The 17,811-nt window shown below is 43.8% G+C and overlaps 1 protein-coding gene across 1 annotated transcript in view; it reads left to right on the top strand.

The window, feature by feature from the left end:
* The window catches only part of LOC103669248 (protein HIRA), an 89,124-nt gene extending 71,940 nt beyond the window's left edge, over positions 1 to 17,184 (top strand). Inside the window, exons 23-25 of the mRNA XM_040619575.1 lie at positions 1,207 to 1,370; positions 3,508 to 3,596; positions 16,297 to 17,184. Of these exons, the coding sequence (XP_040475509.1) occupies positions 1,207 to 1,370; positions 3,508 to 3,596; positions 16,297 to 16,413 (370 nt within the window). The 3' untranslated portion in view covers positions 16,414 to 17,184. The remainder of the gene's footprint in view (positions 1 to 1,206; positions 1,371 to 3,507; positions 3,597 to 16,296) is intronic.
* Positions 17,185 to 17,811: the final 627 nt, after the last annotated feature.

Below are 17,811 nucleotides of genomic sequence, written 5' to 3'. Positions count from 1 at the left end.
AAAAAAAAAAAAAAAACCCTCCCCATTCGCAGCTCTTCCAAGTTGCAAACTTGTGTATTTTATGTGATTACTGTAATAATGGAAACAGGCTGGTTATTTAAGAAGGGAAATGTTGGCTCGGTATTTTACAAAGGCATCCAACTATTTTTAAAGTGTGGCTAGAATGTTTTCAACAAAGATGTGAAAGGTCCAGAGAAGGTGAAGAGCTGACTGCTTGGGATGCTACAGAAGTTCGGGAAGGCTAGAGTCTGGCATTCCTGGAAGCTTCCAAGGGCTGGGCCTTGTGGGCCCCAGGCAAGTGGGCATCCTGTGCACACTTCATACACAGGCCCCTGTCCTCAAGTTCTGAGACCATGGAGTTCAAGTGGTCCCTGAGAGCCCTGTTGATGACCTTCACCGTCACTGATTTTGCCTTATGAAACCTGTCCCCGAGGGCCCTGTGGAGAGAATGCAGTGATACTCAGCCTCTGCTAGCACTCTGGCAGAGAGTCATGTGGTGCCCGCTCCTTGGTGGCCTCACCGCCAGCGTTTCTGGTGGAATGTCTGGTTTTTCTGACCTCTGCTCCTACTGTCGCCTCCCCAGGAACCTGGTTTCTGACAAGCAGGACTCCCTGGCCCAGTGTGCGGACTTCAGGAGCAGCCTGCCTCCCCAGGATGCCATGCTGTGCTCCGGACCTTTAGCCATAGTCCAGGGCCGTGCCTCCACGTAGGTGACCCAAGTGCTGCGGGAGGTGGCCAGGTCATGCAAGCACAGTCCCACCCAGGCCTGCTCTCTGACTGCCCACCCCCTATGCCTAGCTCCTGCTTATTAGCACAAGGAGGCTCAAGGGTGCCAAGGGTTGTGGGCCCACATTGGGTAATATCTCACGGTGCTAGGTCACAAGCCCTGTCACTTCAGGGCACAGATGGCAGTCTGAGGTGCTATGAGTCATGGACACTATGATGGGCAATATTTCGGGTCGGGGGGAGTGAGCTGCTGACCTGTCACCTTGGGCCTAGATAGATGAGGTACAGGGTGGGATACACCTGGGGTGCTAGAGTGGCCAGGAGGCCTGTGGCTGGGACATGGGGATAGGTTAACCAGCATGGAGTCTGACACCTGCCCCTTCACTGGCTCCTCACTGGTGCCCAGGGTGTCGCGGTAGCAGCCTCTTGACCCATGAATTACCCACTGCCTCATGATGTTTGCTCTGCCGGTCTCTGCAGTTCAGGAAGACAGGCAGCCCGGCTCTTCTCCGTGCCTCATGTAGTGCAGCAGGAGACCACCCTGGCCTACCTGGAGAATCAGGTTGCGGCGGCACTCACCCTGCAGTCCAGCCATGAGTACCGCCATTGGCTCCTCCTCTACGCTCGGTACCTTGTGAACGAAGGTGAGGTTTCTGCTGGCCCTTCCATCTTCCTGGGCCTGACTCAATTTCTGTCCCAACATGACCCTCCTGAAAGCCCATGAATCAAGGCAGAGATGCAGTGGCCTAGGGCTCTCTGCAGTCTCCTTCCTCCCAGTCTCCTATGTTGACCCCCAGAGGCCTTGGCCTCCTGCTCCCCCATTAACCAGACAGCGCTCAGCCCCCATCTCTTAGCCTGAGCTGTAATTAAGGCAGCTCAGCAGGCATCCAGCCCATTTTAGGCTCTGAGGCCCTGAATCTGGTAGGCCCTGACGGCCAGGAGGATTGGCAGCAGAAGGGGGTGGTGGCACAGGATGCTCAGATAGACATGCTCCAAAGGAGCAGACAAGATGCTCACACTCCTGCCCTCCTTCACACCCTGGGTCTTCAGTGGTCAGCCAGTCACCCCAGGGAAGGGCATCTGGCAGCATCCAGCGAGCCTGCATTTCTCTTCCTCCATGCCCCTCCTGCCCTGGAAGAGCCAGCCTGTCCAGCATCTCCCCATGGCCTTCCAGCCCAGCTTTCCCTGCCAGCACTTCTGTCCCCTCCCCAGTATCTCCCCCACCACCTCCTCTTCCCCTTTTGGCCAGCAGAAAGCTAGGTAAGTTGGAAGAGGTGGCCATCCTGTTCTCAGGGCGACCTCCAGTAAATAGCCTTTCAACTCTTTGCTAGGCAGGTGTGGGGTTGTTTCTTACCAGCCTTCCACCTCCCTGAGCTTGGCCTCCAGGGTTGTGGCTTGGGAACCAACCCTCCCAAAACTGCCTGTGTTACCACGCAACTCTAGGCCTGGTCACAGAATAGCCTTCCCCACAGCCTCTCCTGGCCTTCCTGCTTTGCTTTTGACAACACCCTCCCTATTTTGTTTATAATGTAGAGTACAAAAAAGAAAAACGTGCTGAACCCCCCTACAAATGTCACTCCCAGAACTCAAACATGTCACATTGCCTCTGATGACATAACTATGTCTATATAAACACATCTGATGATAACAGGCATGGCTGACCAACTTGAAGTCCCTCGCCCCTCTCCAGCAGACTCCAAACATGAGTTTAATTTTCCTCTTCCTGACAAGTCTGCGTGGTTGCCCAGCCTGTGTGGTCACTGACTCTTCTAAATACTCAATCTTCCCAAGCCCATACCTTTGCTGGGGTGCTCCTGTCACATCTGGGCCTCATACCCCATTCCACTGGGGAGACTTCTCCTCTGACTCCTCTAATTTGCTTCATCCTGGGTATTGATCAGGACTCAATCCTGATGCCCTGCACAAAGTCGCCGCCTCCTTGGGGGCCTGCATCAATTTGTGGGATCACTTCTACCACTTGGTTCTCTTTCTCCATCTTCCACACATCTGTTCCTGCGTCCATACACAAGTCACCTCCATTCTCTCTCTGGCTTCCTCGACCATAAAAGGACTCAAATTGTAAAGGGAGACCCCTCTCACTTCTAAAATTCCTCAGATTCCAGCATCACCCTCTTATTTTCTACCCTCATCTTTGGGTGATTTCATCATTCCCTGTGACTTCAGCTGCCGCCAGTGCTGACAGACCCCCAGATTCTGCCACCAGCACTTCTGGCACTCCACATGGCTGTGCCATAATCCATGAGTTGACAGGCCCGTGACTGCTTCTCCTGTCTTCTCCACTCTGTCACCACCTCCTCAGCCTAAATTCATACCCTTGCCATCTCTTACCTCCTGAAGGCTGCCTCCTGACCCTGCTGATCTCCTCTCACTACCAACACGTCTTCTCTGAAACAAACCTGCCTAGCCCACTCCCCTCCTTCCACGATTCCTGTGTTTTCCCATCACCTTGGGGAGTTTGTCCCAGAGCTGGCCACATCTCATTTTTCCCACGGGCCCAGCACACAGAAGGGCTGCTATATTATATGCTGTTGAGGGAGTGGGTTCGTGAGTGAGAGTCTGTCATTATGGATCTCAGTGCCCCAAACTGAGAGACGTGCAAGAGGCATTCTGCCCAAAGCAGGCAATAAAATAAACATTTGTTCAACCTGGTTTGATATACACAACTTAGCATATTCTTGATTTTTTATTTCTTTTTGTAATGTGTTCCTATTTCTGTTTTGTTTTGTTGTTTTGTTTTGTTTTGTTTTTTTCCGTAATTAGGGTTTGAATACCGACTCCGAGAAATATGCAAGGACTTACTGGGTCCGGTTCACTACTCCACTGGAAGCCAGTGGGAGTCAACGGTAGTGGTAGGTGCTGCTTTCATTCTTGCCACAAGAATTCTATCTTGAAAAGTGAAAGTGGAGATGAAAAATAAGCAAAGTGCTTTGAAATTCTTCCCCATTAGACTTCTTGAGCTCACCGCCTTGGGGCCCCAGCGTCAGTGAGAGGATGAGATGCCAGCACTGCACTGCCAGGCAGCAGCTGGGCCCTCGGCATCAGGGGCCTAGGGAGTGCTCAGCCACGCGCGCACCTGTGCTGAGGAGAGTTGCCTGCCGGGGGCTGTGGGTTTGTTCAGTAGAGAAGGTGAAAGAACCTTCCCTGCCTTCATGGAGCTCCCAGTCTGATAGGCAGACAGAAGCAAGGAAGCAATTCAGTCAACAAGATAGTTTTAGACTATGGGTTATACTCTGCCCAGAAATAAGCAGAGCAATCAGATGAGGGTGTCTGGGAATGAGTGGCCAGGGAAGACATCGGAAGGGTCTTTCAGGATTAAACCTAGGGATGAGAATGCTCCAGCTCTGCCGAGACCTGAAGGTCTCCTGGTAGAAGTGATAGTGAGTGCACACCGAGCGTGGTACGTAGAGGCCACTGTGGCTGCAGCATAGTAGGCAAAGGAGAGGTGGTATGAGATGAGGTGAGACAGATGGGCAGGGAGGAGCATTGTGATCTTGTGAGGAGCTGGAGCTTTTAGAGGAGTTTGTAACATGACGTCGGTTAGCAGGGGTGATGTGAACTGACATAGGAAAGTAGTCAGGGCTTGTTTTCACAGCAGTCCTGGCAATAGACGAAGGTGACTTGGATCGGTGTGATGGCCATGGGGAAGGGAAAGGAGACAGATTCAAGTTGTATTTTGGAGGCAGACCCAACAAGACTTGGTGGGTGGATGGGTGGATATGGAATAGATTAAGAGACAGAGAATAATGAACATGCATACAGTTGCCTCCAAATTTTTTGGCTTGTACATGTGCCTGCTAGTGCCTTGAAAGGAATGGGCTGGTGATGGATGGGGGTTGTGAGTAGAAGTTAGCTTCCCTGCTCCATGCAGTCACTGAGCAAATACTGATGGAGCGCCTGCTCTTGCCAGGCACGGGACAGTGAGCATTGAACAAAGCTAACGTGCCCCACCTTCATAGGTCTACATTCTTGCGCAGAGAAGCAGATCTAAACAGCTGAGCAAGTACATGTATTGTGTTGGTGGGGGTGGGTGCTGTGAACAAACATAAAGTGGCCAGGGGGATACTGGCAGGATGCTATTTTATATTGAATAATCAAGGAAGTCTTACCTAACTGAGCAGAGACCAGAAAAGGTGAGGGGCAAAGCCCCACAGATATTTGGGGGAAGAACATCCAGACAGAGAGAACAGCAAGTCCAAAGGCCCTGAGATGGAAGGGCTTGCAGTGTGAAAGGACTAGCCAAGCAGAATAGCAGTGGGAGGGTGAAAGGATACGTTGCAGTCAGGAAGGTTGGAGGGTCAGAGCTCACGGGCTCCGCAGGCCTTGGTGTGTGATTGGCCTGTGTGTTTTATTTGATTTTTATTTTGTTGCAATAGACCTTAATTTGGTTGGTTACTAGAATCCTAACTTCAAAGTCCCATTCCCCTTACATCGAAGGTATGGCGCCACAGACATTTAACATCCACTGGTGTTGCCAAAATCTCTGCTGCAAATCTGATTTCCATTGCTGTGTATGTTCTTTTGGCTCCCTCTCTTGTCGTTTTGAAGTTTCACAAAGCTCAAAGTCTGTTTCTTTCATTCATTCTGTGGATTTTCCTTGGTTCTCTTATTCAGTTATATCTTCCCTTCCATTCTCCCCATCATCAGAGAGATATAACGTCCTCTCTTTTTAAAATCTGCTGTATCCTTTTTTATAGTTTCAGTTCTCCCCTCAAATTTTCAATTTAGTCTTTTATGTGCTTGAGCATAGTAAGCTTAGTTATTTTAAAGTCATATGTCTGATAGTTCTGCTACTGGGAGCCCTTGTGGATCTGTTTCTATTGCCTGTCTGTCTCTGGTGGTTCTCTTTTATATTATCTTATTTCCTTACATGCCTCATTATTGTTAACTATCTGCCGGACATGTTGTTTGAAAATTTATTTGTAGAAATGGTTTGAGCCCTCAGGTGATGTTACCTTCTTTCACAGAGTACTTTTATTTGCTGTTGCCAGTCCTTGAGGCACCAGCACTGCAGAGTCCCCTCAACCCAGTTCAGGGATTGAGGTTTTTCTGGACTGTCTAATGATTCAAAGCCAGACACTCATTTGTGCAGGGGCTGGTTTATTTCCAGTTTACCCTTATTCTAGGGTACATCCCTTTGCGGTGTCAGCACAAGGAGGGATGACTTACCAGGAATCCCCACTTTTCATTTGGGCCCCTGCTTTGGTCCCCCTAGACCCTCAAGTCTGACAGAATCTTGCTCAGCCTCTTTCTCATCAATAAATGTTCCCAAGGCAAGGGCACCCCTCTCTGAATTTCTACCTTCCCCACATCCCAGCTCAACTGTAGGACACTAGCACATTAGCTCTCTGAGGTCTGTTTCTGTTTGTGTATCTTGGTCCCATGTCCTCAACAGGAAGGGTGGTTCTGAATTACCAGTAAGAGGAAAGCTGTTTTCCTAGCACATGTCACCTCCAGGGTATCCTGACAGGACATCTTCTCGGGTGGGAGATAGGTCAACGTATGCCTGACCAATCTCTCCCCTGGCCAGGTTGTAGAGCTTCGCTCTGTGATCCAGCTGCCACTCTGGGAGCCGTAACCGAAGACATCAGCTGGAGCTCTACATAGAAGTTTTCTGTCTCAGCCTGAAGGCAAGAATGCTAGGCCAACATGGTACAGATGGAAGGAGGCACAAACAGGCCACAAGTTATTAGCCATGCTCTTTTCTCCCTCTCCTTCATGCTGCTTGTTCTTGCCAGCTCCCAGCAGGACACCTCTTTGGAGCTTTGCCCAGAAGAACCTGGGGCTCCTTTCCCAGGAGTACCACCAGTGTGGTCCCATCTGCTTTTCACCTTCTGTAAACTACCTAACGTAGCTAGTCTGCTCATGGTCACTGGTGTCTATGACAAATGCTTTCAACTGCGGGTAAATGATACTTCCGATGGTGGCTGAAATAGTTGTCGTTTTCTCTCCTCCAAATAAGTCATTTGGAGGTAGGTGGCACACTATATCTCTGTGACTGTCTTGACCTTTAACCTCATGGTCACAAGGTAGCTTTCATATCCAAGTTCGAGGAAAGCGGACAGGGGGAAACCAATACCAGCAACATCTACCATTCTTACCGGGAAAAGAAAAGCTCTCCCAAAGGCTAGTCTGTGACTCACAGGCAACCAGCAAATCACTTGACCACTGTCGTTGCAAGGTAGTCTGGGGAAGTGAGCAGTAAAGCGTATGTATGAGAAGAGCTCTTAGAGCAGGTGTGGACATAGCCAACTCCTGATGTCTGCCACATTCCCTCCTGACTTCAGCACTATGCTGAATTTATTCCTTTTTTTTTTTTTAACCTTTTTACTATCTCTTTATCTAGATATTGAGAGCAAGTTTGAGTATGAGCACTCTGCTCTTGTTGAGTTTCTTCATGAACACTTTTATGTTAAGAATTGATCATTCAAATGGAACTGGTTCTCAGGGTGGCTGGGAGCAATGGAGCAGTAGATGGAAGATGGACTGACTCAGCAGCCCTCCCAAGAGGCTTATTAGTAAGCATCATTTAGTGTATTTAAGAGCCACTTACACTTCTTTTTTTTTTAACTATCTGTTGAAATACTTTGTTGTCATGTGTTTTTCTTATTGGTTCATAGGAATGCTTTATATATTGGGAAATTACTCTTTGTGATACAAGCTATCAGTTTGCTTCAGGAGACCCCAAAGGTCCAGGCTTCTTTCCCTCAAAGATCATGGCTCAGTTACATGGGAGGGAGACAGGAAGCCAAGGGTTGGGCCACTAAGCAGTCATCCTTCAGGTGCCTGAGTTCTTTGCTGGCCACTGTCTTCCCAGCCAGATCCTGCTTTTGGAAGCCTCCCCCTGCCAGTCTTCACGGTAAGACCTATGACAATGGCCAGACATGTGGTGATGAGCTATGTCCTAGGCTGCTGCCTTAAACTGTAGGGAGGCAGACAGCCCAGAGTGGGAGGTGGTACTTTGTGGCAGTTGGTATTGACACCAGCCTTCAGGTCAGAGGGCGGATCCTCTTGTAGCTTGCCCCTGGTGCCACAGGCAGGCATAATTTCTGCTTCGTTTATAGCAGTTTACTTCATCCCCTTTCATTTTTTAATTAAATTTTTCAGTTTTTTAATTTTAAATTTTATTTTGGATGGTAATATAGTCACATAGTTCAAAAATTAAAAGGTATAATAGTTTTGAAATAAGTTTTGGGGGGGTTGTTTTTGGTTGTTTTGTTTATCGTGGTTTTTTTACTAATACATTTATTTTATGCAGAATATACTCCCAGGCCGTAAGTTTTTGTCTCTTCATTTTCTTCTGGGACATCTTTTTCTTCCGTGCAACCTCCTCTTCTGGTTCAGAAACGATCTGCTCTTTTTCAGTAAGGATCATCTCTGCGGCAGGGAGGGCTCATGAACAGGTCAATCCGAACATGCATGCACTCTGTAAGTTCTCACCACATCTTGGGGGTTTTGTTCACTTGGATATGCTCAATGACCAGAGAATCTACATCGAAACCCTTAAGTTCAGCATTACTCTGAATTTTTAAGCATGTGCAATAAAAATTCAGCACTCTGTCCAGGTCACTGATGCTGCGTCCAGCCCCAGTGTTTGGTCTGAGCTCACCACCAGTGAACTCCGCCAGTGTAGCAACAGAATGGCACACACTGCTTCTCTACAGGGACATCCTTCCGATAATGTGGTGGCTTTTCAGACATGCATACCTTTGAGGCATTCATAAAGTGAACACAAAGCTTTGGACCTCTTGATTTGCATGATTTTGTAGGGCTTTCTGGGTCAAGTGAATAGTGAACCATTGTCAGAGGTCACCTCAGGCCTCTTATAGAAAGAGCAGAAATAAGTTTTGAAGTCAGAAGCTGTGAGGGCGCCACCTTTCATCTTCTTTTTCAAGATTCTTGTGGCTGTTCAGGGTCCCTTGAGATTCCCTATGAATTTTAGGATGAATTAGTCTATTTCTGTAGAAAAACACCACTAGGATTTTGATAGGGAGTACGTTAAATCTGTAGATTGTTTTTGGTGTTATTGACATCTTAGCAGTGTCTTCCAGTCCATGAACAAGGGTGTCTTTCCATTTACTTGTGTCTTCTTTAATTTCTTTCAGCAACATTTTGTAGTTTTAAGTGTACTAGTCTTTCACCTCCTTGGTTAAGTGTATTCCTTAAGTATTTTATTCTTCAGAAGCTATTGTAAATGGAACTATTTTCTTAGTTTTCTTTTCAGAATGTTTGTTGTTGGGATATAAAAATGCAACTGATTTTGGTGTATTGATTTCCTATTCTGCAAATTTGCTGAATTCACTTATTCTAACAGGTTTTTTGGGGTTTTTTTTATAATTTTTATTTTGTTATATTAGTCACCATACAGTACATCCCCAGTTTTTGATGCAATGTTCCATGATTCATTATTTGCATGTAACACCCAGTGCACCGTGCAATATGTGCCCTCCTTAATACCCATCACTGGCCTATCCCAATCCCCCACCCCTCTACCTTTTGAAGCCCTCCGTTGATTCTAACAGGTTTTTTGTAGAGTCTTTAGGGTTTTCTACATATAAGATGATGTCTACAAACAAAAAAGTTTACTTCTTCCTTCCCAGTTTGGATGCCTTTTATTTCTTTTTCTTCCCTCATTTCTCTGGTTAGAACTTCCAGTACTATGATGAGTAGAAGTGTAAAAGCTGGCATCCTTGCCTTGCTCCTAACCTTAGAGCAAAAGCTTTCAGTCTTTTAACATTGATTGTGATGTTTTCATATATGGTCTGTATTATATTGAGGTAGTTGACTTCGGTTACTAGTTTGCTGAATGTTTTTGTAATGAAAGAGTGTTNNNNATTGATCAAAAAAATTTTTTGTTTGCCTCAATTGAAGATTGTTATTAATTCTTCTTTAAATATTTGGTAAAATTCACCAGTGAAGCTATTTGGTCAGTCATAGGCTCTTTTTTGTTGGGAAGTTTGTGATTACTGATTCATCTCCTTACGAGTTACAGATCCATTCAGATTTTTATATTTCTTCATGATTCAGTCTTGGTAGGCTGTGTGTTTCTAGGAATTTGTCCATTTTATCTAGGTTGTCCAGTTTGTTAGTGTACAATTGTTTATAGTATTCCCATATTTATAATTTTTACTTTTGTGGCATCAGTTGTAATGTCCCTTTTTCATTTCTGATTGTCATTCCGGTCTTCTCTCTTTTTTCGTAGTCCATCTAGCTAACAGTTTATCAGTTTTGATGATCTTTTCAAATTGTACATTTTGGTTTCATTATTTTCTCTGTTTTTCTATTCTCCATTTTATTTTCACTCAAATATGTGTGATTTTCTTGCTTCTGTTTGGCTTTAGCTTGCTTTTATTTTTCTAGTTTCAAAGGATGGAAGGTTCTGTTAGTGATTTGAGGTCTTACTTTGTGAATTCTTACAGCTATAATTTCTAACAAGTGCTTTTGCTGGATCCTATATTTCTTGGTATGTTGTTTTCATTTTCATTTATCTCAAGATAGTCTCTAATTTCCCTTGAGATTTCTTCTTGAATCATTGCTGAACAATGTGTTGTTTCATTTCCACATATTTGCAGGTTGTCCAGTTTTCCTTTAGCTTTTGATTTCTGGTTTCATTCTGTTGTAATTGGAAAAGATACTTTTATGATGTCAGTCTTTTTAAACCCATTGAGATTTGTTCTGTGACCTAACATGTAGTCTCTCCTGGAGAATGTTAAATGTGCACTTGAGAAAAAATGTATTCTGCTGTTGTTGGGTGGAATGTTCTATTTATGTATGTAAGGTACAATTGGTCTGTATTGGTTTTCAGGTCTTCTGGTTCCTTATTGATCTTCTATCTGGTTGTTCTATCCATTATTGCAAATGGGATATTGAAATCTCCTACAATTATTGTAGAATTATTTTTCCTTTCAACTCAATGTTTTCTTCATATATTTAGGAGCTCTGATGTTTGGTGCATATGTTTACAGTTGTTACATCATCTTCGGTGAATTGACCCTTTTATCATTATACAATGTCCTTCTTTGTCTCTTGTAACATCTATTTCATATGATACAAATTTAGCCATCTCTTCTGTATTTTGGTTACTGTTTCCATGGACTATCTTTTTCTATCCTTTCATATTCAACCTATGTGTGTCCTTAGATCTAAAGTGAGTTCCTTGTAGGTAGCATATAGTTTGATTCTAGTTTTTTACCCATTTTTTAAATTGGGGAGTTTAATCCATTTACATTTGAAATAATTACTGACAGCGGTGCCTGGGTGGCTCAGTCAGTTAAGCATCTAACTCTTGATTTCAGCTCAGGTCATGATCTCGGAGCTGGGAGATTGAGTCCCATGTCAGGCTCCACACCGAGCATGGAGGCTGCTTGAGATTCTGTCTCCCTCCCTCTCCCTTTGCCCCTCCTCTCTCTCTCAAAAAAATAATAATAATAAAGTAATTATTGACATAAATACTTAATATTTCCATTTTGTTATTTATTTTCTGTATGTTTTATAGCTTTTTTTTAAAGATTTTATTTATTTGACAGAGAAAGAGAGAGAGACAGGCAGCGAGAGAGGGAACACAAGCAGGGGGAGTAGGAGAGGAAGAAGCAGGCTCCCAGCAGAGGAACCCGATGCGGGGCTTGATCCCAGAACGCTGGGATCATGCCCTGAGCCGAAGGCAGACGCTTAACGACTAAGCCACCCAGGCGCCCCTGTTTTATAGCTTTTTGTCCCTCATTTCCTCCTTTACTGTTTTACTTTGCATTTAGTTGATTTTTTTAGTGACATGTTTTGATTCTCTCCTCTTTCTTTTGTGCATATTCTATAGATATTTTCTTTTGGATAACCAGAGGGATAACAAAAACATTCTAAAGTTATAACAATCTATTTTAAACTAATGAAAATTTGATTTCAGTTGTATGCAGAAACATTGCTTACTCCTTTACAGTTCCACTCCCCCCACTTTATGTTATTGAAGTCACAAATTATATCTTTTATATTCTATAACCTTTAACATAGATTTATAGTTTCTTATGCTTTTGTCTTTTAAATCTTGCAAAAGAATAAAAAAAATGTAATTAGCAAACAAAAGTACATAATATGGGTTTTTATGTTTGTCCTTACTTTTACCTTTACCAGAGAATTTTATGTTTTATTGTCTAGCATCCTTTCAACTTGGACTCCGTTTAGCATTTCTTGTAGGGTAGATCTAATGGTGGTAAATTCCATTGGTTTTTATTTATCTGGGAATGTGTTTGTTTTTCCCTTGTTTTTGAAGGGTAGTTTCACTGGATATGGTATTCTCAAATGTCAGTTTTTCTTTTAGCACCTTAAATATGTTATCCCACTGCCTTCTGGCCTTCAGTGCTCCTGCTGAGAAATATGCTTATTGAGTATGCTTTTTACATCATGAGCCACGTTTCTGCTTTCAAGATTATCTCTTTATCTTCGATGATCCATAGTTTGATTAAAATCTGTCACAGTATGGGTTCCTTTGGGGCTTTCCTACATGAAGTGTTTGTTGAGCTTGTATTTGTAAATCCATGTCTTTCCTCAAACCTGGGAACTTTTCAGCCATTATTTCTCCAGATAAGTTCTCTTCCCCTTTCTCTCTCTGTTATTCTGCTGGGACTTTCATAATGCATATATTGGTCTGCTTGATGGTGTCCTATAAATCTCTTAGGCTGTTTTCATTTTTCTTCATTCTATTTTCTTTTTGCTGTTCAGATTCAATAATTTCAAATAACTTGAATTCAAATTCATTGATTCTTTCTTTTGTCTGTTCAGGTCTACTGTTGAACCACTCAAATGAATTTTTCTATTTGGTTACTATGTTTTTAAGCTCTAGAATTTTGGTTTTGTTCTTTTTTATAATTTCTACCTCTTTGTCGATATTCTCATTCTGTTCACATATCATTTTCCTGGTATGTCCATCTGTTCATGTTCTCTTTGAGAATATTTAGGACAATTGTTTTAAAGTCTGTCACATAAGTTCCAGACCTCTGTTTCTTTAGGGTCACTTTTCTGGAGGTTTTTTTTGTTATTTTGAATGGGCCAGTACCATATCCAACCAAATCCATGTTTCTGTTTCTTTGTATGCCCCATCATCTTTTGTTGAATATTGGGCATTTGAAAAAATGGCCACCTTTCCCAGTCTTTGCAGACTGGCTCCCCTACTCAGCTGGTCATGAAGACTTATTTAAAAAAAATTTTTTTCTGGGGCGCCTGGGTGGCACAGCGGTTAAGCGTCTGCCTTCGGCTCAGGGCGTGATCCCAGGGTCCTGGGATCGAGCCCCACATCAGGCTCCTCCGATGGGAGCCTGCTTCTTCCTCTCCCACTCCCCTGCTTGTGTTCCCTCTCTTGCTGGCTGTCTCTATCTCTGTTGAATAAATAAATAAAATCTTTAAAAATATATATATTTAAAAAATTTTTTTTCTGATGTCGTCTCCTTACCTTCCCTCCTTCCCTTCTTTCCTCCTCCCTCCCTCCCTCCCTTCCTTCCTTCCACCTTAGGTTAGACTCAAGTAAGTAGTTGTCATTCTTTTATGTTCTCTGATATAAGATGTGTTATGTTTCCAAGTATCCTTATGAAAGCCCCACTTCTGTGGCATTTTTACAACAGTTTTGCAGCAGTTAGTGTTTTTATTACCATTTACTTGTAAATCATTTTTAATTTCAATTAAATTAACTTTTAAATTTCAATCAACTAAATTAACTTAATTGATTAATTAGTCATGAGTTCTGCTCAATTGTATTTTGGTTAGAGAACATGATTTATATCAGGGGTTGGCAAAATTTTTCTGTCAGGGACCAGAGAGTAAATATTTCAGGCTTTGCAAATCCATACAGTCTCTGCTGCAGCTACTCCACTCCACTGTTGTAGCATGATATATCAACAAATAGGCAGATGTGGCTACATTTTATAAAATTATTTACAAAAATAGATAGTAGGCTATATTTGGCCATGCCAGTCTGCAATCTACATACCTGTTATTTTGTTGAGGATTGCTTTTAGAGCAATTTTTTATATGTCTGCATGTGCCAAAGAACTTCTGTTTTCATTTTATACATGTCCATTAAGTCATGTTTACCACTGTTCAGTTCGGATTACCTGAATCTGCAGATTTTTGCCTTTCCATGACCTATCACTAGTTGAATGGGTATTAAAGTCTCCCTGAGGGTGGTTTTGTCCCTCTCTTTTGACTTGCTCTTTCCCCAGTGATGTTTTTGTCAACAAAATCTACTTTAGGAATTATAAAATACTAGGTCTCTTTTTATTCTTTACTAATGTATCTTTCTAATGTTTAACCCTTCTGCATTCATGTTTATATGTTTCTTACTAATATCAGATGGCTGGCTTTTATTTTATCTAGTCTGACAGGTTTTTTTTTTTATCACCAAGCTCACACCATTTACATTTTTTATATTCTTGGCTTTCTTAAGGCTAACATAACTTTAGCCGGAGTTAACCACATTTCTTTTCATATCTCTTTTAGCATTATCTGGATTTCTCTCTTCTTTTGAGTATTTCCTCCAAAACATTTTCATGGTGGATCTTTCTTGTGGCAGACTTTTTGAGGTCTTAAAAGCCTAAGAATATTTTTTATTATACTGTCTTACATGAATAACTATTTGGGTAAAAAAAGTTTAAGTTGTGAGCTTTTTCCAGTATATTAAAAATATACTACTTTATTGTGTCTCTTGGTCTCTCTTCTGTAGGTGATATGATCTTGATTTTTAGAAACTTTTAGAGTTTTTCTATCTTTGATACTTTCACATTCTATATATTTCAACCTACATGTCTAGATATCAGTTTTTCCATATCTTTTTTTTTTCCTAGTTCTACGAAAAATGTTGGTATTTTGATAAGGATTGCATTAAGTCTATAGACTGCTTGGGTGATACAGACATTTTCACAATATTGGTGGTTCTAATCCATGACCGTGGAATATCTTTCCATTTATTTGTGTCATCTTTAATTTCTTTCATCAGTGTTTTATAGTTTTTGGAGTACAGTTTCATCCCCTTTGTTAGGTTTATTCCTAGATTTATTATTCTTGGTGTGATTGTAAATGGGATTGTTTTCTTAATTTCTCTTCTACTTCATTATTAGTGTGAAGAAATGCAGCAGTTTTCTGTATATTAATTTTGTATCCTATGATTTTACATCAGTTCTAGTAGTTTTTTGGAGTCCTCTAGGGTTTTCTATATAGTGTGGTATAGTAGTATCATGTCATCTGCAAATAGTGAAAGTTACTTAATACTCCTTACCAATTTACATTCCTAGTTCTTTTTCTTAATTGACTGCTGTGGCTAGGACTCCCAGTACTGTATTTAAAAAAAAGTAGTGAGAGTGGGCACCTTTGTCTTATTCCCAGTCTTAGAGGAAAAGCTCTCAGTTTTTCACCTTGAGTATGATGTTAGCTGTGGGCTTTTCCTACATGGCCTTTATTAGGTTTCCATATCTTTCATGATCAGCACTCATGGAGGCTTTCGACCTAAGGCCATTTGATTTTCTTTAATTGCGTGAAATCTACCTGTAATATTTCCTTAAATATTTCCTTCTTTCTTCTTTCTCTCTCTCCTGTGGGACCCATTATGTGGATATTGGGCCCAGCTGTCATCGTCCATCTGCCTTTACTTTTCCTATATCGTTTCTCCTCTTGGATTTTCCTCTCTGTGTACCTCCCTCCTCGAGCATGATCTGGTCTCCATCTGACTCCGCTCTGACTTGGTCTTCAGCAGTGTCCATTCTTCTGCAGACCCCACCCCTCAACCACTGTGTTGCTCAAGCTTAGTATCTACACTTGGTTCTTTTCTATAATTCCTTGTCTTTCTAGCATGCTTATTTTAACATCTTGGGCCTTCCTTCTCTTCCAGTGGTCAGAGTTGTCATTTGGTGGTTTTTTCTTTGCAGCAGCTGTGCTCCTCAGGGTTCTGTGCAGTGGAGACCCCTCCTTGCAGTGCATGTTGCAGAAGAACCCAGGCAGACTGTGGTGCCAGTGCACCCAGTGAAAGAGTCCTGGGCAAGGCCCAAGGCCAGAGGCCCCAGGATTGTAAAGCCAAGGCCAGCCACTGCCTCCCAGGTGCCTCTTTGCCCCTAGACTTGACCTCAGCCCCCCAGAGAGCATCCACATTAGGGAACAACTCCTCCTGGATGGCCATCTACCTGCCCCTCTACCCTAATATCCTACTTCCATCCTGCTTGGAAGGCCGAGCTACTATGGCCACTAATCAGTGCAGTTGAAGGCCAGCAGCGGTGACTGTGCCAACAGACTTAGGGGACATAGAGGAGCAGAACCTACCCTGGTTTTCTTTGCTGTATCCTTGCACTGTGTCCCTCCCCTGCTCCCTGCAACTCCACCCTGCACACCCCAGCTCAGGTTTTTAAGCTTGCCTGGGACTTCCCAGCATGTGGAGAAATTGTTCTCATCCATCTGTGGTTTCTCCAGGGGGTGGCTGGGGGTCAGATGGGCAGACACGGGGTCTCTGCCAGACCAGGGAAACCCAGCACCTTCCAGGTCTCCTCACTGACACTTGCACTCAACTGTCACTCTCTGTGTACACAGGGTCTGCGGAAGAGGGAGCTGCTGAAGGAGCTGCTGCCAGTCATCGGGCAGAATCTTCGCTTTCAGCGCCTCTTTACCGAGTGTCAGGAGCAACTTGACATCCTGAGGGACAAGTAGCTTGCCCAGGCCTTCCCTGGCTGCAGCAAGGGCAGGGCCACACTCTCACCGCTGACAATGCGCAGGGCCACCTCTCACCTCGTCAGACTACAGAAGGACGAGGAGACACTGGCAGGAGGTGGGCTGTCCTGTGCCAGCGCTGGCCCAGCTCCCTGGGCGGACTTCCCCTATGTCCTGGGCCTGTTGCTCCCTCAGAAGGGGGCAGCTCTGCCCGCCACTCATCCCTCCCTCCAGGACCCCTGTGCGGAGGTGGGGCTAGGGCCCTGCCCTGCTGCCCTGGGGTCAGTAAGGCACTCCCAGGCCTGCCGTTTCCAGCACGGTCCCAAGGTGGACTCTAGTCCCTGCCACTGCAGGCATCGTGCTGCTTCAGCTATGACGAATGAGCCATTTGTGAAAGAGAGAACCCTGAAATGTTAGTGTATTATGCAGTCAGTAGACTGACCCGAGACCTATGTAAAAGGAAAGGCTATTCCAACACGGACTATTTTTGTACTAGAATTTGCTAACTTGTAATATGGAATTTTCCTTTTGGCCAATAATCAGGATTTCCCTATAAGTCACTTGGACATTGGTCACTTGTAGGAAATTTAAACTCTAATTATGACAGCTACATTGAAAAATAATTGTACTGAAATTAACTTGTCTATCTTCATTTGGTTTTAATTTTTAAATGTTTGTAAAAAGAGACTGTTTTTTGGGGAATGGGGCAGAGGGGTGGGCGATTTCTTTTGTAAGTGTAAAATAAATGAACACGCATTGGATACCAAATCATCCTGGCTTCCCCTGCCTTTTCCTTCTAACTTCTACCTTCCTCCCCTGCTACTGATCCCTTTCCCAAAATGAACAGTTATGGAACATCAGAACTGGAAGGAATCTTTGATGTCATCCAGTGGCCCCAACCTTTCTGTGTAGAAATCCATTTCCCGGCATGGAGGTCATTTCCTTGACCATGAAGCTTCTGAGGCTTCTGGAGCTAGCAGATAGGCCACCTCACATAAGTCGCCTCCCAAGCCAGTCATCAAGGTCCTTGCTTCTGGCTGTGCTGTGCCCCTTGGTCCCCGATCATGCTGGCTTGCCAATTTCGTGGAAGGAAGTCAGTAAGTACAGACTTGAGTTTTCTGAAGAATTAGCTGAAAGCTGTGATTTTCCTAGAAAGTTGGCCAGAAGCTGACCCACAGGAGAGGAAATAGCTAAAATCACAGAATCTTCAAGCATGGTGAGGATGGAGCACATTTACCTCTGTGTTACGCATCTCACTGTTGCCTCCCTGCCAGCTGTGTGGGATCCCGAGTTTCAAGAAAGAGGCATGGATTTGGAATTAGAAGACCTGGGTGACCCTGGCCACTGGTATCCCCTCTCCGGATGCTTTCCTACCTAGTGGTCATCTTACTGCCTTCT

The sequence above is a fragment of the Ursus maritimus genome, unplaced genomic scaffold (assembly GCF_017311325.1).
Source record: "Ursus maritimus isolate PB19 unplaced genomic scaffold, ASM1731132v1 scaffold_33, whole genome shotgun sequence".
Classification (NCBI taxonomy): Eukaryota; Metazoa; Chordata; class Mammalia; order Carnivora; family Ursidae; genus Ursus; species Ursus maritimus.
Note: the sequence above shows the minus strand (reverse complement) of the source record. Positions and strands in the feature narration are given on the sequence as shown.